A 20707-nucleotide genomic window follows, 5' to 3' on the forward strand; every position below is an offset into this window, starting at 1 on the left:
AATGAGTGTTTTTAGTATATGAAACTGTATATCTACGTGTTGTAGACTTTTAATTTTAAAGGAGAGTACTAAATCAAGAAAGTACCAAACCAAAATTTTGTACGAATACAAATTATGCTATGTTGGTTTTTTATAGTATAATATAGATTGGTCAAAATTTACATAAAATTAAGTGATTTGTAAAAGGATCTGTTTGGCAGGGTTTAAAAAAACAGTTTCCGGTCTTATAAGTCAGAGGAACTCACACTTGCTTTCGTGTGAAAGGTTTATAAGTCAATTTTTGACTTATAAGTCTGGAATTTGAGGAGTAGACAATCCTAACTTTTTCTTTATATAGAAAAAGAATTATTTTTTTTAAAAAAAAATTGATCCTATTCTTTATATACATCTTAAAATTGAGTGTTAAGCAGTTGGAAAAAAAATGCAATGAAATGAGAAGGATAGAAAAAGCAGTCTATAATGACTTTTTATTATATTAATGAAATTTTTTAGTCAATAAATTACAAATACAATAGATCATTCAAATACATAAATTAAAAAAATACTTATAAATATTGACTTTTTCTTCATAGTTAATAAATATAATTTTTAAGTTCTATATCTAAATAACTAGTGAAAAAGCCGCGCTTCGCGGCGGTGTCATGATCTTTTTTTTAAAATTCTGATATGAACTAATGTTATAATAGCATAAAAATTCTTTTGAGTCATCTCCCCGTTAAACATAGCACTAATTAAAAATATTATAATTAGTATAAAAATTTGCTTAAGTGGCTTTCATTTAATATTCTATCAAACTATCAAGAAGTATGATATATTAAGGTGTATTATCGTAAAACTTTGTTTGCTTCATAAAAGCCGTTTGATATAATGTATGAAACTTGTAATATTAAAGATTATAATTGGATAAAAATTATTTTGAACCGTGGTCCTGTTTTAACAAAAAAATATATTATAACATAGATAAAAAATTTATTTTCGCCACTTCCCGTCAAACATAATACTAATAGAAAAATTATTATTATTTAGATAAAAATTAGTTTTGGCTGTCTCCCGTGCCCGTCAAACACAATACTAATAGAAAAATTATTACTATTTAGATAAAAATTAGTTTGACCCGCCTCCCGTGCCCATCAAACATAATACTAATCAAGAATCATTTTGATTATCATAAAATCAATATATGATTCTTATTTTATATATCCTATTTATTTATTATTATTTTTATTTAATGATTCCTATTTATTAGTTAAAAAATATTATTCTTTTATTATTCTAATTTTTGTGCTATTAGTTTTTTTTAATGATTATTATCTTTTTTTTTGAATAAATGATTATTATCTTTATAATCCTTAATTTTCTACTCGAAATTTAAGAAAATTATAAGACTAATCGAAAATAAAAATTGTATGTATTACCTTATAAATTTTAAATATAAATTATATTTTATCTATGATTGTTAGTTTAGATGAATAAAATCCTATTTCTTTTAGAATTTCTAAATAAGAAGATCCTTGAATTTGATTTTTTGAATTATAATTTTATTTTCTATTCGAAATTCAAGAAAATTATAAGACTGAATCAAACTATTTTCGAAATTGATCGTAAGTCCATGCATACTATTTGAATGAGGTTGCGAAGATGTTGTTTTATGTTATTTTCTTGTTGATCATTATGGAACGACGTGAGTTTAGCGAACCTGTTTAGACAATGTGAGATTCTGGAAGATGCTGATTTTTATTTTTTTTAAAATATATTATTTGAAAAAAATTAATAAAATAAGATTATAAATTTAACAATTTTTTTTGAAAGAAAAATTTAATAACTTTTGAAAATAAAAATTGTATTTTTTAATTATATTTGTTCTATAATTGTTATTTTATAAAATTCAACTACATTTTCAATATATCGTATCGAAAATAAGAATTGTATATATTACTTAACAAATAGTAACTATAAATTGTATTTTATCTATTATTATTAGTTTAAATAAATATAATCCTGTTTTTTTAGGATTACTAAATATAAAAAGAATTGTATCATCTTTAGAATTCAATAAAAAATACTATTGTATCATCTTTAGAATTATTTGGAATTCAATGAGAAAAGAATTGTATCATCTTTAGAATTCTTGAACCTTATTTTTTGAATTATAACTATATTTTCTCTCCGAAATTCAAGAAAAATTAGAAGACTGAATCGAACAATTCTGGAGACGCTCGCATCCTCCTTTATATATATACTAGTTGAGAATCCGCGCGTTGCGGCGGCCTATAAAAATTATATTAATGATCCAATATTAATTTTTATAGAATAAAATAATTTTATGACTGTCTATAAAAAGTATATTAATGTTTCAAGTTAATATTTGTACGATTAAATAAATTTATATTATAAAATTCTCGATGTAATACAAATACTAATATATAAAATTGCAAAATTGGACTATAATTCATGGTGAAAAAATGACAATAAATTTATACACGTAAATAACAATTTAAAGCGTGACGAATCTTAAAATTTTATTTTTTTTAGGAAAAGTAATCATGTTCTTACATTGTCACCTTCCTCTAATTTTTTTAAATTGATTGTGTACAAAAACATTTAACTTAAATATAACTACCCTCTTAAAAGTTGCTTGAACGGAGCAAACATATAATGCATGAATAATTTTTTCATGTATACAAAGTAAATAATATAAAAATTAACAACAACAAACATGTCCGATGAACAAAACAAATATTATAAAAGAATAACCAACAAACATACATCATTAATAGTTAATTAATTGACATCAACCATCGATATCCTATCAAGACTATATTCTTTCCCCGTGTTTGGATTTGTCGACTCCAATATAACGGTCTATAACTACATTTGCTTTCAACAACCTTCACTGTAACAGCCTTCACTTATCGTTGCAGAATAACGACACCTCCGAGTTAAAAATCGAGCAAGAGAAAGGTATTTCCAATTTTTGATATTTTTCATCCAATAATTTCGGAAAATTAAAAAATAAAACAGAGCGATGTGAGAGGCACCACCTACACGCCCCTCGCTTCTCCTTTAAAAATCGAGTAAGAGAACTATCGGGTAGATTTGTGGTATTGAGAGAGGAGGTTGTGTTTTGATGATCCAAAATATTACGATCTATACGGGTATTTATAGGTGGAGAGAGACTTGTTTGCTACTCTTTCCCATAATTAAATAATCTGAACAAAATCAGATTAAAATTTTCAAGCTACTATATTCCATAAATAATCTGTCTTTCCCATAATTGAATAATCTGAAACAAAATCAGATTAAAACTTTCAAGATACTATATTCCATAAATAATCTGAAACAAAATTGAAACAAAATCAGATTCTGAAACTTGCTTCTAATATACCCGAAACTAAAAAAGGTAGTTCTAATTTTTAATATTTTTCATCCAAAAATTCCAGAAAATTAAAAAAATAAAACGGAGCGATGTGAGAGGCGCCAAAATACTATATTTCATAAATAATCTGTCTTTCCCATAATTGAATAATCTGAAACAAAATCATATTAAAACTTTCAAGATACTATATTCCATAAATAATCTGAAACAAAATTGAAACAAAATCAGATTCTGAAACTTGCTTCTAATATAAGTTAATATTTGTACGATTAAATAAATTTATATTATAAAATTCTCGATGTAATACAAATACTAATATATAAAATTGCAAAATTGGACTATAATTCATGGTGAAAAAATGACAATAAATTTATACACGTAAATAACAATTTAAAGCGTGACGAATCTTAAAATTTTATTTTTTTTAGGAAAAGTAATCATGTTCTTACATTGTCACCTTCCTCTAATTTTTTTAAATTGATTGTGTACAAAAACATTTAACTTAAATATAACTACCCTCTTAAAAGTTGCTTGAACGGAGCAAACATATAATGCATGAATAATTTTTACATGTATACAAAGTAAATAATATAAAAATTAACAACAACAAACATGTCCGATGAACAAAACAAATATTATAAAAGAATAACCAACAAACATACATCATTAATAGTTAATTAATTGACATCAACCATCGATATCCTATCAAGACTATATTCTTTCCCCGTGTTTGGATTTGTCGACTCCAATATAACGGTCTATAACTACATTTGCTTTCAACAACCTTCACTGTAACAGCCTTCACTTATCGTTGCAGAATAACGACACCTCCGAGTTAAAAATCGAGCAAGAGAAAGGTATTTCCAATTTTTGATATTTTTCATCCAATAATTTCGGAAAATTAAAAAATAAAACAGAGCGATGTGAGAGGCACCACCTACACGCCCCTCGCTTCTCCTTTAAAAATCGAGTAAGAGAACTATCGGGTAGATTTGTGGTATTGAGAGAGGAGGTTGTGTTTTGATGATCCAAAATATTACGATCTATACGGGTATTTATAGGTGGAGAGAGACTTGTTTGCTACTCTTTCCCATAATTAAATAATCTGCACAAAATCAGATTAAAATTTTCAAGCTACTATATTCCATAAATAATCTGTCTTTCCCATAATTGAATAATCTGAAACAAAATCAGATTAAAACTTTCAAGATACTATATTCCATAAATAATCTGAAACAAAATTGAAACAAAATCAGATTCTGAAACTTGCTTCTAATATACCCGAAACTAAAAAAGGTAGTTCTAATTTTTAATATTTTTCATCCAAAAATTCCAGAAAATTAAAAAAATAAAAAGGAGCGATGTGAGAGGCGCCAAGATACTATATTTCATAAATAATCTGTTTTTCCCATAATTGAATAATCTGAAACAAAATCATATTAAAACTTTCAAGATACTATATTCCATAAATAATCTGAAACAAAATTGAAACAAAATCAGATTCTGAAACTTGCTTCTAATATACCCGAAACTAAAAAAGGTAGTTCTAATTTTTAATATTTTTCATCCAAAAATTTCAGAAAATTAGAAAAATAAAACGGAGCGATGTGAGAGGCGCCACCTACACGCCCCTCGTTTCTCTTTTATATAAGTATATTGACTAGTGAAAAAAGCCGCGCTTCGCGGCGGCGTTATAAATTTTGATATGAATAGCATTAAAATTATTTTGAGTCATCTTCCCGTTAAACATATCACTAATAAAAAAATATTATAATTAGTACAAAAATTTGTATAAGTGGACATCATGTCAAACACAATACTAATAATAAAATTAGTTCGAACTTCCCTCCCGTCAAAGATAATATTAATCCATAATTATTATTTTTAAGATAAAATTAAATATTATAATTTAGATCAAAATTAGTTTGAGCCGCTCTCTTGTCAAACACAGTACTAATAAAAAAACATTACAATTTAGATATTAGTTTAAGTCGCTATACTGTCAAACACAACACTAATAAAATTATTCTAACTATGATAAAATTAAAGATTATAACTGGATAAAAATTAATTTGAACCGTGGTACCGTTTTAACAAAAAAAATATATTATAACATGGACAAAAAATTATTTTAGCCACTTTCCCATCAAACATAATACTAATAGAAAATTTATTATTATTTAGATAAAAATTAGTTTGGGCCGCCTCCCGTTCCCGTCAAACACAATACTAATCAAGAATCATTTACATTATTATAAAATCAATATATGAATCCTATTTTATATATCCTATTTTATTTTGTAATTATTTTGAACCGCCGTTTCAACAAAAAAAAATTATAACATAGATAAAAATTATATTAGCCACTTTCTCGTCAAACATAATACTAATTGGAAAATTATTATTATTTAGATAAAAATTAATTTGGGCCGCCTCCCGTGCACGTCAAACACAATACTAATCAAGAATCATTTACATTATTATAAAATCAATATATGATTCTTATTTTATATATCCTATTTTTTTTGTTAATTATTATTATTTTATGATTCCTAGTCATTGGTTAAAACCTAATTTTTTAAATATAATTCTATTTCTTTTTGGATTACTAAATAAGAAAAAAATTGTATTATCTTTAGAATTCAATAAGAAATACTAAATAAAAAGAAAAAGAGTTGTATCATTTTTAGAATTCAATAAGAAAAGAGTTGTATTACTTTTAGAATTCTTGAACCTTATTTTTGAATTATAATTATATTTTCTCTCCGAAATTTAAGAAAAATCAGAAATTTAAATTACAATATTAGTAGAAAAAGAATAAAATAAAATAGAATAAAATAAAATTGAAGATAAAATTTTAGTTCTGTTATAAATCTTCAATATATAAATATATAAAGAATTTTATTACTTTTAGAATTCGATAAAAAAGAATTGTATTACCTTTAAAATTCGATTCGATAAATTAGAATTCGATAAAAAAGAATTGTATTACCTTTAAAATTCGATTCGATAAAAAAGGAGTGTATTACCTTTAGAATTCGATAAGAAAAGAGTCATATTACTTTTAGAATTCTTGGACCTGATTTTCTGAATTATAATTATATTTTCTCTCCGAAATTCAAGAAAAATCAGAAGACTGAATCGAGCAATTCTGGAGACGCCCGCATCCTCCTTTATATATATATATGATGATTGATGATTGATGGTTAGATCAGCATTGCTCTTGTGCAGCTTATTATGGCTAGATGACTCAGTAGCTTGTAAATCGTAACAAATCGAAAAGCAAAGTCTTTTCTAATTCGATCTCAATAACCTAATGTCGTAAGAGCAAGTTTAACAATGTTTTATCTTATAAATATAATAAAAGATAGTGTATTATGTCAACTCCGACAACCTGTCTTATTATTATGTCTTATTATTTAAATAATAATATATAAAATTAAATTATTGTTGAAGTGAAATAAAAAAAGAGAGAAGAGAAATGTGTTGAATGAGAGAGAGATAATCTATTACTCCTTCCGTCCCTAAATACTTTTCCCATTTATCTTTATCACGTTTGCTAATACACACTTTTGATCACTAATATCTTTGATTTTATATTAATATTAAATATAAAACCTTTATTGTATTAAAGTACTTATAAATTCAAATACAACAAGATCACTCATGAGTCATGATTATATTTTATTTTATAGATTAGACGTAAATTAGTAATTTGTCATCTGTTATGAACCGGAAAAAATAATTAGAAACAGAGGGAGCAGTAGAACCGATATCAAGATTTGTAATCATGAAGGCTGAAGCATATCATGTTTAATTGATAAAAGATGAAACGGGGCCTACCACCATTTTTATAATAATCTTATAATTGCGGATGTTTGAACCATCAACATTCTTTTTGCTGGTTAATTAATTTTAATGATGCACTTCGTAAAAAAAATAAAAAAAAATTTAATGATGCACTTGAAGGCTGAAGCTTTCCTAAAGCTAAAATGGAGAAGTGCTCGTCTCCACAAATAGGTCATTAAATGTCAGCCTTTTTGTATGACGAGTATACAATCTGAAAGTACAGGTGAAAAGAGGACGTCCAAGAAAGTATAAAAAGCCTCAGTTAAACAAACATTTCAAGCTACCGAGGAGGAAGAAATCTAAAGGGGAAGGATTGCAGCAGGCTTCCCACTACTTTCTAAATGCTGGCTTTGAGGAAGCAGAGGCTATTTATGAAACAGGCAGGATGATGGGATTGATCCCTGCAGGTTCCAAGGATCGCTCTATCGAGCTCATCAAGGAAAACTTACAGTAAGTTTCCTTTTTTCTCTCTCTGATAGCTTTAATGAATTTGCAATCTTTTTTAACCTGGAATCTACGAGGGGCGAATGGCTCCTCATCTAGACATTTAGTTAGGAATCTAGTTTCAGCGATACGCCCTGCAGTGGTTTGTCTACAAGAGACGAAATGTGGTTTGTGGTCGCAGAAAGACATTGGCACTTTGGGATTCCCACATAGTTCAGATTGGGTGGCATCACCATCGAATGGTCTTTCTGGGGGACTACTAACTATTTGGGATACTAGTGTGTTTTCCTTTACCTACCATAAGTATAATAACAACTGGATCATAGTCAAAGGAATGTGTAAAGTAGACGGCAGGACTCTTGCAATTGTAAACGTTTATGCACCGCAGAGCACACAACGCAAAAGAGAGGTATGGACTGAAATCTCAGCAGAATTAGTGGGAATGATGGAAGCACATGTCTTAGTTCTGGGGGATTTCAACTCGGTGCGCAGGAAGAAGGAAAGGCTGAATACTCAGTATAATGCCCATGATAGTTACCATTTCAATCGGTTTATAGAGATGGCTGAACTAACAGAGGTGCACATAAGGAATTCAACATTCACCTGGTTTGGGCCTATGCAAAAATGTAGCCAGTTGGATAGAATTTTGGTCTCAAATGATTGGCTGGCCATTGGGAATTGGACAACCGTTGCGCATGACAGGTACACCTCTGATCATCGACCTTTATGTGTCTCAATCACAGCAGAAGATTGGGGTCCAAAACCATATAAATTCTTCAACTATCTTCTGGAGGAACCAAGCTTCGTGAAACTATTAAACCAGGTTTGGAGTGGATGTAACACGGGTAATTTCACAGCCAAATTCAGAAATTTGCGTAAGGTGGCAAAATCATGGTCATCGGCACAGTTTGGGAATATTGATGACAGGTTGAAAGCTTTGGTACAGCAGCAGAATAGGTTGGATCAGGGTGAAGATGAGAGTTTGAATGGATTAGATATTAAGAGAGCAATGGACAAGCTTCTTAACATAAAGGTTAGCACCCTGTGTCAAAAATCAAGACAAAACTGGGCGCTGAAGGCCGAAAGAAACACAAGATTCTTCCACAACGCTCTAGTCAAACGACAGCATTCAAATAGAATCTCCTCTTTAATTATTGGTGGAGAAACCGTGTGCAACCCAAAGGAAATAAAACAGATTTTCTACAACCATTTCCATTCGTTGCTCACGGAATCCTCTACGGTCAAGATCTTTAATATTGCAGAAGATATGCTCCCACAGTTGACTCCTATGGACAAACAGGATTTGATCAAAGACTTCACCCTTGAGGAGATTTATGAAGCACTACAGGATACTGATGGCTCAAAGGCCCCAGGTCCGGATGGTATTATTGCTGCTGTGCTACGTTCACTATGGCCTTCAATCAAAGATGAACTGGGGCAATTCTTCTCGGAATTTCACAAATCAGGTTGTATCCCGAAGGGCTATAACGCTTCCTTCATTGCACTAATACCAAAAGTGCCAAATCCAAAAACCCCTTCACAGTTTAGACCAATTAGTCTCATGAACTCGGTGATGAAGCTGCTGTCGAAAGTGTTGGCAAGAAGGCTCAAAGGCGTCATGAATTCTTTGGTTAGTACAACACAATCTGCCTTCATACAAGGAAGGCAAATCACAGATAGTATCTTAGTGGCAAACGAGGCAATTTTCGCTCTGCAGGCAAAAAAAGCAGAAGGGCTGGTGTTCAAAATTGATTTCGAAAAGGCTTTTGATAATATCAAATGGAATTTTGTCATGGAAACTCTGCAGAAAATGAACTTCGAGGCTAGGTGGATCAATTGGATCTCATCAATCTTTCTGAGCTCTTCAATATCGGTTTTAGTTAACGGATCCCCGTCGGCTGAATTCTCTCCTTCGCGGGGACTGCGTCAAGGCGATCCGTTGTCTCCATTACTATTTAACATAGTGGGAGAAGTGTTAGCCACGTTACTGACTAGGGCCGCTGAACATAAAATCATAAATGGCATCCTCCTGCCAAATTGTAAAAGCGCCATCACGCATCTCCAATTTGCAGACGACGTGGTCCTCTTCTTAAGTAAAGACATCAGCTCTATTCTGGGGGTAAAGCGAGTCCTTCAGTGTTTCCAGATTATATCTGGTTTAAAAATAAATTTCTCCAAAAGTTCGCTTTATGGGTTTAATAACTCAGCTCGTGATTCTGGAAGGTGGGCTGCATTACTGGGCTGTGAAGTTGGTAAGGCACCCATAAAATACTTAGGTGCTCTTTTAGGAACTTCACCTGCCAACATACAATATTGGCAACCTCTGTTGAACAAGGTTCTTACAAGTGTGCAGAGATATGACGCCTCCAATCTATCGATAGTAGGGAGGACAATGTTGCTCAAATCTGTAATCGACAGCATTCCTACGTATTGGTTTAGTCTGTTCCAGATACCAGCATCAGTAGTTAATAAGATAGAAATGGTGCGTCGTCGGTTTCTGTGGGGGGAAAATTTGGTAATGGGGCCAAAAGAAACCTGCATGCTCTAAGCTGGAATAAAATTTGTGTTCCAAAGACATGCGGTGGATTGGGCTTGAGGCCAATCAAACTAAGGAACAACATCCTGTTGGCTAAGTGGGCATGGAGAGCATACAAAGAAAGAGGAAGCTATTGGAATAAATTAATGGCGGAAAGATACGGTAAACAATGGACCTACGATCTTGGATCTATCAATACAAAAGCATGCTCTCCTATAGTCAAAAGTATAATACGCGCTCTTGGGACTGCACAGATGACCCCATTGATTGGAAAGAAGTGTTTTAAATGGATTTTGCGAAGAGGAGATTCTATTCTGTTTTGGGAAGACTGGTGGATAGATGATATGCCGCTATGTCTAAAATTCCCGAGCATCTGTTCGTTTTTCTCAACTCCGCATCTGACAGTGAGAGAATTCCTCTCACATTGGGATAGTTGCACCAACGGGACAAATCATGGATGGCTGGAGACACTTCCCCCCCCTTTACAAGAGACTTATGACAGTTTTGTTGCTCTGCTTTCAACAGTCTCACTAAGGGAGGGTGAAGATCAAATAGTCTGGATGTTTGACAATGGGAAGTTTACCACAAACGCTTGCTCAGCTGAAATTCAGAAAACAAATGGGCATGCTGTGTGCATGCATAAGGACTGGAATCAAATTTGGTCAATTAAAGGACCTCCAAAAATTGTATCTTTCCTATGGCGGTTGGCGTGGGAGATTCTGCCAACAAGATCGTTCCTAAATTCCCGTTTAAAGGATATCATGAATGTGTGTGCATGGTGTGGCTCAAACCCAGAAACTATACCACACCTTTTCTGGGATTGCGAATTAGCAAAATGGACGTGGGAATTCATCAGTAACTGGTGGAGTATGCCTGGCCTCAAGAAGGATGGATTACCTTTCTCCTTGCTCAGACTCCTGAATAGCAAGGTCTCATCATCTATAGGGCGTATTTGGCATATGGTCATAGCAGCTGCGTTATGGTCAATTTGGCTAGCACGGAATGAGCTGATTTTCAAGCAAGTCAGAATTAAGAAAGAAAATCTGGTGGAGCTAATATATATTAGAGTGTCTAAATGGGGTCGGGCTTCAAATTTGCTGGGCTATGGAGACACACCAATTTGGAGAATTAATCCACAAGGGGCTGTGGCACTACATTCGTTTAAACTTTCCTCGGAATTTTGGACCTATAAGTTCCTTTGTTTTGATATAGTAAGTGCGGTGGATGGATCATGGGGGATTACTTCAGAAAGTTTTCACTCGGGAGGAATGGGTGGAACAATAAAAACCAAAGAGGGCAGAGCCATACTCACTTTCTCAGGCCCAGTCTTAGCAATTTCGGCCGTCCATGCTGAAATACAAGCCATTATCTTCGCAATAAATTGTTTAGCATCTCGGAACATCAAGTATACAAGAGCGGTGGTGTGCTCTGACTCAATTACGGCAGTCAATGCTCTTAACAAAGGTCTGCAATTCGACTTTCCTATATTGTATATGGATTTTAAGTACCAGCACATGATAAATGTGTCAATCTTTATCCACTATGTTCCAAGATCGCTGAATGAAAATGCAGACTCTCTAGCTAAATCTGGGTTACATAGGCCAGTTATGAAGGCCACTTGGACTTAAGGACATTTCTTGATGGTGTGGCCCGCCTGTGCGCTGGATTGGTAAGGCAGGCCCATGAAAGTCACAGTTTTTCTCCTATAACGCCCTGGCATACACCCCAATAGTGACAGGCCTTTTAGAGGTTTTTAGCTTTCCAAGGCTCTTCTAGCTGCAGGCTATTTGTTAGATTTCTCAAGAATATCCGGGCTGCAGTAAATCTTTTAATTGGTCTGCACGAGGGATGTCAGGTGGCTTATACCCGGTCTATCAGACTTTTCAATCGGTGTCTCTGTTTTAACCCTCAGTTCTTCACAACATGCCGTTAGTTCCCTCGTTTCGTGTGTACTGTATGAAATTTCCTAGATTTCAAATGTCACTGCACTACAGCCTTTATATTATGGGTTTTCTGAGCCCTTTCTTGACATACATTTCTCCACAGCTCTAAAACCTCCTTCCATTGTAACCTCTCAGTTTTCTCTCACCTTTCTCTATGGACTTCACCTGGGAAACTCCTGATCCAGGTTACAAGAAGATCAATGTCTTCTGTGAAATTTCTGAGGATCCTCTGCTTCATGAAGCTATAGTGAGCATTGGGGCGCTTGCAAGGGATTCTGGAGGGGCTCAGCTGTGGGCTGCATTGGGGCTTCTTCCAAATCTCACTGAAGAGCAAGCGATAATGTCTGGTATTCAGTCGGCACTAATTCACGCACAAAAGATGGGGTGGGAGCTGATTCATATCGAAACCTCAAATGTGGAGGTGTACGACACCATCCGACACCAGGAACATGTCTTTCTAAATGATGAGCAGCTGGAAATTTATAGTAGCTTTAACACTATCTACGCAAACCACTACAATGGCAAGAAGATGAAGAGAGTCATCACTAGCGTCCCTCAGCGTATGAACAGCTCAGCTGCGTATCTGGCACACTATGGCCTGACTAAGAGGGTGGTGTTTGGAGAGATATCTGGCTCAGTGGGAGATTTGGGCTACTACCTAGCAAGAGACATGGGCATGACCCTGCCATTCCCTTCCATTGAAGTTCAAACAAATCTGGGGGAGGGGGAGGTGATTGATGGTTCTCCGCCGCCCAAAAAACGCAAGCTTGATGAACAGTGCTGTGATGAAATGCCGAGGCAGGCGTATAGGGACAAAGGAAAAAACAAGGTTTTGGAGCATTTCTCTTTCAATGAAAATGGTGTGTTTGGCCAGAAGGCTATTAGGATCATGGATAAGGGGAAGCTCGGTTGTTACTCTTCTGTTTTTGACAACCCTGAAGTTAACATGAATGCAGCTGTTGGTAAGGAGATTTACTCTAGGGATATTCTCCACCATGCTTTACTTGGAACCCTAAAATCAGTCATTCCCAAGCTCTATGTTTCCCTCCCAAGTCTCCTCGGTAATGATGTTGATCAGCTGATGTCTGTGGACCAAGTGTTGGATCTGTTGGGTTTCAATGGAGACAAACCCTCCACCTCCAAGAACCCAGTTTAATCATGTATCTTTTTCGCATGTTTCTAGAGATGTTTAAGCATGCAGCCGTAGTCTAGCTTGTAGTGATAGATAGTCTTTAAGGTAGGTGTCCCTAGGTCTCTTATTCTCTTTTGGTTGCTAGAATGCCCAGGCAAAACAAGTATTGTGAGTTGGTAGGTTTCTCTTTTGTGGGCTGTAAGCAGCTTGGGGACATTGTATTCTGTTTCTACTCTTTAATATATTTCGCTGTTTGCTCTTAAAAAAAAAAAAAAAAAAACATTCCATAATTGCTACACCCACCCCCTCTTACAGGTTTGTATTCTGTAATAATCTTTTAAACCTTACAGAGTTACAGTTTAACATTTTCAAAACTTTTGAATGTGCAAGAGCAACTCCAATGCAATGCTATACTTGGTTCTATTGCTATATTATAGCATCAAAAGTAAAAAAACTCAACTCCAAAGGGGTGCTATATTTGGATGCATCCATGCTTAGATGCATCATTGGTTCTATATTTGAAATCAAGGATAATCCATCTATGTTGTCACATCATGTCATCATCAATAACTAGAAATTAGAAACTAGTTAAAGAGTTAATGAGTTAGGTAAAAGTTAATGAGTTGGTTCTATATAGAAGTTAGGTAAAAGTTGATGAGTTGGTTAAATTCGAAACTATTTATAGAACTTAGCATTGGAGTGCAAGTTTTATTTTAGCACTAAAAAACACTTTTTGGTGCTATATTATAGCAATAGCAATAAATATATAGCATCTAGCATTGGACTTGCTCTAAGAAAATGTGGAGTGCAGTGGAGTGTATATTAATATAAATTAGTGTCCATGTACAGAATTTGATCATAGTCCCGCGATAAAAATCTGGTATTTTGCAACAAGGATACGATTAATGTTACACCTTAACAAAATTATTCTGGTTTGAGAACGGCTCTTGTAATCTTATCACCTTCCTATGATGAAATCAAAAATATTTTACACGTCAATATTTAAGTGTCTATTTTTATTCAATAAAACATACTCCTTCCTTCTGTCTCTTTCATTTTCTATAATTTTTTATTTTATTTAACACTTATTTTGATATGAAATATGAGATATAATTTCATAACTTTTTAAAATTTTATTTAGAAAAAAGCAAGGTACTTTATAAAATTATGCTTTATAAGTCAAATCCTCGTCCGTAAGGTAAGCAACACAAAATTACGTAAATAAGGATATCTCAATAATATTTACGAATTAGTGCATAATTGTACACAAAACTCGCATCGATGCATATACATTTTTTTGACTGCACAGAAACATAAAGTCATTGGGTCCATCTGGGGACATTAAAAAACTCATAAATTAAAGTCTTTTTTTCCAAGAGATATATATTTTATAATTTTAAGAATATAGATGTTAAGTAGTTATTTCATATTTATTATGTGATCAAAGGAAAAGGACTCAATTGAAAAAAGTTATAATTTCATATATTTTTTTCATAAATAAATTATTATTTTTAAAAAAGTAAAATTAATCCGATGGTCACAAAGACAGTGAATTTGAAGACACAAAAGCAAAAGCTGGCGAAGGAGATGATCCCACAAGAGGGGTATGATGACCCAACGATAGCATGCTATCCATTTTGTCATCACTCTCACTGCAATTTTAAAGTAAAATAATACTCCCTCCGTCTCTAAATACTTTTCTTGTTTGTACTTTTCACGTTTGCAAACATACATTTTTAATCATTAATATCTTTCATTTCGTAGTAGCATTAAAAATAAAAACTTCACTGTATTAAAGTACTCGTGAATACGAATGTAACAAGATCACTCATGACTATATTTAGTTTTATAGATTAGATGTAAATTAGTGATTTGTCTCATGTTATGAACAGTACCGACATCCCAAATAGGAAAAGAATAAAGAGACGGAGGGAGTAGTGCACAAAACACTTGTTTAGCAGCAGAATTTTTTTTTGTATTTGATCATTTTGATATGAAATTTTGATTCTCTCTCTCAGTCCCTAAATACCTTTTCCATTTCTATTTATCATATTTGTCAATACAAACTTTTGATCATTAATAATTTTGATTTTATATTAATATTAAATATAAAAATGTCATTGTATTAAAGTACTCATAAATTCGGATCCAACAAGAACATTCGCGACTACTCCCTATGTCTCTCTCATTTCTTTACGTTGCTTTTTGGCACGTTTTTCCACGCTCATTTAAAGTATAGTTCCGTAATATATTTTTTTAATTTTTTTCTGAATAAAAGTTTGAAGTTTAAACTCTTATTCAAAAAAGGAAAATTTTTAAAAAAAAATTATGAAACTATACTTTATACGAGCCTCAAAATACGTGCAAACAGTGTACGTAAACAATTTAAGGGGACGGAGGGAGTATATTTTATCATATAGATTAGACATAAATTTATATTTTAATATTTTATCATCTAGATTAGACGTAAATTAGTAATTTATCTCGTATTATGAAATGTTTTGACTGACGGAGTGAGTATGAAGTACGTAGTAAACAGATACCTCAGCACTAGGCCCCTGCAATAAAAGAAGTAAAATCAGGGTACTGTCCACTGTTGTAAAGGACATTGCCTCGCTTGGAAGAATGAAAGTGCCCCAACATATGAATGTCAGGGGGGGGTCACCTAATTTGCCCGGGCCAGAAGGTGGCAAAACCTGGCTCCTGTGGGGATGAAGTCTGCCGCCTATAATTATGGTTAGTACAAGAGCCCACTACTGCAACTTGGGGCGACTGGCTCGTTGAATTAATTTCTTCCTAGTAGCTAGTACTAACCTCCGAGCACTAGTGCACCTAGGTGTGCTTGTTTTTCTTGCAAGGTATAATTACTCTTTACCTCTCATTTAACTCGTTGGATGTTTGACACGGATTTTAATATTTTTATAAAATATAATTTTATAAATTATTTTTATGCACTTTAATATTTTATAAAATATAATTTTATAAATTATTTTAAGCTTTTTTTAAAATAAAATTTTAATATTTAACCTTTTGTTCAGAAAAAATTTTAAAAATAAATTATAGAAATACATTTTAAAAGTGTGTTAAAGTGCGTGCGCAGCGTGTCGCGTTCCCTGCAGACTGAGGGAGTATTTCTTACAAGAGCAATGGTCCTTGGCATATCCTTATACGATATCCGGTTATCTGTTATATGACCGGGATGAATATCCAGCAATCAGGATAATAATAAAATTTGTTTAAAAAAAAGAGATTATAATAAAAATTTGATGAATTTGGCGTTTTTTAAAAACCACTACATATATATTTCAACTATATAATATTTTGAAATTTTTTAAAAAATACGAAGATTGTATTTGTAAGCATATATTCAACTGGTAGCAATTTTACATGTAATCACAAATGTAAATTTAAAAAAACATTACTCTCGTGTCTCACAATCTCACCAATTCTGGGACAGTATATTTCAAGCCCGCACTAACAAACGAAGTCTTACACACAAAAAGCACTGTTACACTCACACTACACATCTACTCCTGTCACTCAGCAGCCACTTTAGTTTTGTCTCTCTCTCTCTCCCACCCTATAAAATCTCACTCTCATCATTAACTCTCCACATAAAACTTCCCCACTCACCAAACTCAAACCCACAAAATGAACCAGGCTCAGCTCTTCAGACCACCAGAGACTCCCATGGAGCCCATGGAGTTCTTGTCTCGTTCTTGGAGTGCCTCTGCTCTTGAACTCTCTAAAACTGTGACCCCACCTCCTCCTTTCCTCCCCAAGACCAACGCTGCTAGTGGTGGCACCATTTTCGAGGACTTGGCTGGTGAGTTGGAGGAAATGGCCATGGTTTCTGGCAACCCTTTCTCCTTTGCTTCTTCTCAGACTTCTCAGCTCATTATGGAACGTATCATGTCTCAGTCTGTAAGTTTTTTACATCCCAATCTTTCATGTGTTTTAGTTTTATACTTATAGTCATCTGTGTAAGTTTTGTTTTCTAGGTTCTTGTTTTTTTCTGCATTTTTGTACATGTTTTTATCTCTTGGATTCTTGTATATATGTATGTTAAGACATAAAAAACTGTAAATGCCAAATTTGTTTTTTGGTTCATTGGGAAAACTGGTTTCTTGGAACTAGCAAAGTGGCTAAAGTAATTTTTGTTGGGTGTTTTTTTTATTTTCTTTCAAGAATCAAGTTCTTTGTTAATTAAATACAAATGGGCTATGCCCTTATGCTTGTGGTGAATGATCATATTATTTTAGCAATTTTTGAATTGAGCATTATGTATAATTTGAGTGGAAATGAACATATGGTGCTTTGTTTATGCAGCAAGAGGTGTCACCAAGAACATCTGGGAGACTTTCACACAGCAGTGGTCCTTTGAATGGTTCTCTCAGTGATAGTCCCCCTGTCTCTCCTTCTGAATTGGATGACCATAAGGTCCTCTCTCCTCTTTCTCTCCCTGCACACACATGACAGATGACACACCTACATATGTCTGTACTTGTATGTTTAAATTTGATACCACTGACAGGAGGAACCAAGCAGAGATCATATATTGTTTCAGCTTTCTCTTTAACCCATAACTTTATCATGTTTAAGGCTTTCCTTTTTTACAAGAAAGTTATCATGCAGTCCAAATTTTTTAATATTGCATAATTCAATATATTTGGCTTTACCTAGACAAGATAGTTCACAATTTTGTTTCTATGTAAGAAAATAAATGATTTGATTGAGATGCTAAGCTTGTGGTAGGTGGTGCATTTTAATATGAGGTGCTCCACATATTAAATGTAACAACTCATTTTTGTCTAAAATTGTTGCATCTCATAAGAATGTTTCAACTAAAATTAAATGAAATTAGGTTTGAGGGAAAGTTTGGTGATATTTTCAGTTCTCACTCTTAGTCCTTTCCTTTGTACTTTAGACACCATTAAAATGTACTAAACAAAAATGATAATAAAAAATGACTGTAAATTATCAGATTGATCTTTTTTTTTTTGATGGTCCAGAAATGGTTAATATAACAGAAGCACAGTTTCGTAATGGCGGTCATACTTTTTTACCTACACAGAAGTCTGTTCTAGTAAGTGGATTGGGTGATAGATTTGGTATTAAATTGTCCTACAGTTTTGTGGATGGTATTGGGGAAAAGTTAGAATTTTTATGCAAAATTGGCTGATAGTGATTTGTGAAAAACTTGGAGATGGTCTCAATTTAAGGCAATTTGGTCCTTGTCCAGTGTATGAAATAGGCAAATTGATTATGGGTCACAAGTTAAGTGTGGTGTGATCATTTTGCTAGTCATTGCTTATCCTTAGGCAGGCACTCATTTATTGCACTTTTAGCTACTTCAGCACCCTGTCATTTTATCATTCACAGCCAATGACACTAATTTTATATGCATGCAGTTTAGTCGCATGAATAATTCCGTAAACAGCCAATTTAGAGGCGGAACTCTTGGAGGCCCTGTCCCTGCTGGAGGTGGAAAGACAGTTGGAAGGTGGTTGAAGGACAGGCGAGAGAAAAAGAAAGAGGAAGCAAGGGCTCAAAATGCACAGCTCCATGCATCTATTTCGGTGGCTGGGGTTGCTGCTGCTATTGCAGCTATTGCTGCTGCAACAGCTGCTTCATCTGCGACGGGGAAAGATGAGCATATGGCTAAAACTGACATGGCTGTGGCATCGGCCGCGACACTAGTTGCAGCCCAATGTGTTGAGGCAGCAGAGCAATTGGGTGCGGAACGTGATCATCTAGCATCAGTTGTTAGCTCAGCTGTTAACGTTCGGTCAGCTGGTGATATCATGACATTAACTGCTGCTGCTGCAACTGGTATATACTTTTACTTGTTATCCGCAACTATATATATAATATAATTAGGCAACTATATGATTAGGCATGACAATATAAGCTATATAAGGATATCTACAATATATAGATAAAATAATTTTTGTCATAACCTTGTTTGTGGGACTTAAACCTCTACGGAGGATAGTTGTATTAGCATCTTCACTAGTTTTAATATGGATGTTGTCAGTGTGATACTAATGTCTTGGTGTCAGCTGTTATGGTGCACTAGTACATGCCTAATGAGATGCTTATATTTCCTTGTTACGTATAGCTCTGCGAGGTGTGGCCACCTTGAAGGCTAGAGCACTAAAGGATGTATGGAATATAGCTGCAGTGATCCCTGTGGAGAAGGGAATGAATAATAGTGGCCATGGTGGGAGTAATAGTTCCAATGGTAGTTTTAGTGGTGAGCTTGTCCCTGAAGAGAATTTCCTTGGTATCTGCAGTCGAGAATTACTCGCCAGAGGCTGTGAGCTCCTCAAGCGCACACGTAAAGGTACATAATATCTATTTCCTTGTGAATTCTTTATTCTATCGCATTGCAATATGATTACAATATTGCAAGCTGTTGGTTAACAGAGCCATTCAATTTTCATTTTAAATACTTGAACCGGTTTTAAACCCTTAGTCGGAGTTTGCTTAATACGTGGCTTTCGTAATATTTAAATGCAGGTGATCTGCACTGGAAGATTGTATCTGTTTATATCAACAGGATGGGCCAGGTTTGTTTCTGTAATTATGAATATAATGATTTGCAAACCGTCTTAAAAGTCTGATCAGATTTAATCACTAGACTTTATTCGTATGATCATATGAGTATTGATCAAGTTTAGCAAGCGGAAACTTCTTAAAGAAAATTTCAAGACTGAAAAGTTAAAGTTATTCATGATGAAGCAAAATGTGATGAACCAGCTTTATCTATATTGTTCATATTAACATTTTTTTTTTTTGGTTATGTATATTCAGGTGACTTTGAAGATGAAGAGTAGACATGCTGCAGGGACCATCACAAAAAAGAAAAAGAGTAAGCTGTTTTTGCTTTTATCTCTTTACATCGCTCTCATGAATCTGAGCTAGTGGTATCTTCCTGCCATTTAGGGATTTGCGAAAGCAGTATGCATTAGAGTAATAAAAGATCAAAAGTTATCATCTTTAATCATTTCCGCAATCTTTGTAGATATAGTGCTGGAGGTGATTAAAGATATGCCAGCTTGGCCAGGTCGCCACTTGCTCGAGGGTGGCGAACACCGGCGGTACTTTGGACTGAAGACGGTGTCGCGCGGACTGGTGGAGTTCGAGTGCAAGAATCAGAGGGAGTGTGATATATGGACTCAAGGTGTTTCAAGGCTGCTGGGAATTGCTGGTGAAAAGAACAGGCAGAAAATTTGAAGTTTGTGGTATAAGAATTTGCAAATGGGACAACTGGGAATAGTTTTATATATAGATGTGTAGGTGCTTAAGTATTTAACCATCTGCTTTTGGAATTTGTTGGGGGATTCTCAGTTTGTATAAAAGGTGAAAATTAAAGTATTAAGTTATCCAAATTAGCGGCTCCGCTTTCTTTTGAATTTGATGTC

At 33.8% G+C, this 20707-nt stretch overlaps 1 protein-coding gene across 1 annotated transcript; it reads left to right on the plus strand.

Annotated features, from left to right (window-relative positions):
- Nucleotides 1-16789: 16789 nt before the first annotated feature.
- LOC108202998 (VAN3-binding protein) lies at nt 16790-20698 on the plus strand. The gene is made up of 7 exons (XM_017371672.2): nt 16790-17204; nt 17610-17720; nt 18692-19112; nt 19402-19626; nt 19803-19852; nt 20097-20154; nt 20308-20698. Exons 1-7 carry the CDS (start codon nt 16932-16934, stop codon nt 20517-20519), a joined length of 1350 nt encoding a protein of 449 aa, XP_017227161.1. The 5' UTR covers nt 16790-16931; the 3' UTR covers nt 20520-20698.
- The last annotated feature ends 9 nt before the right edge of the window (nt 20699-20707 follow it).

This window comes from Daucus carota, chromosome 9, assembly GCF_001625215.2.
Source record: "Daucus carota subsp. sativus chromosome 9, DH1 v3.0, whole genome shotgun sequence".
Taxonomy (NCBI): domain Eukaryota; kingdom Viridiplantae; phylum Streptophyta; class Magnoliopsida; order Apiales; family Apiaceae; genus Daucus; species Daucus carota.

Coding starts and splice junctions, on each gene's coding strand:
- LOC108202998 (XM_017371672.2), top strand. CDS start 16,932: ATGAACCAGGCTCAGCTCTTCAGACCACCAGAGACTCCCATGGAGCCC. Junction 19,113..19,401: donor AACTGCTGCTGCTGCAACTG/GTATATACTTTT, acceptor TGTTACGTATAG/CTCTGCGAGGTGTGGCCACC. Junction 19,627..19,802: donor CCTCAAGCGCACACGTAAAG/GTACATAATATC, acceptor ATTTAAATGCAG/GTGATCTGCACTGGAAGATT.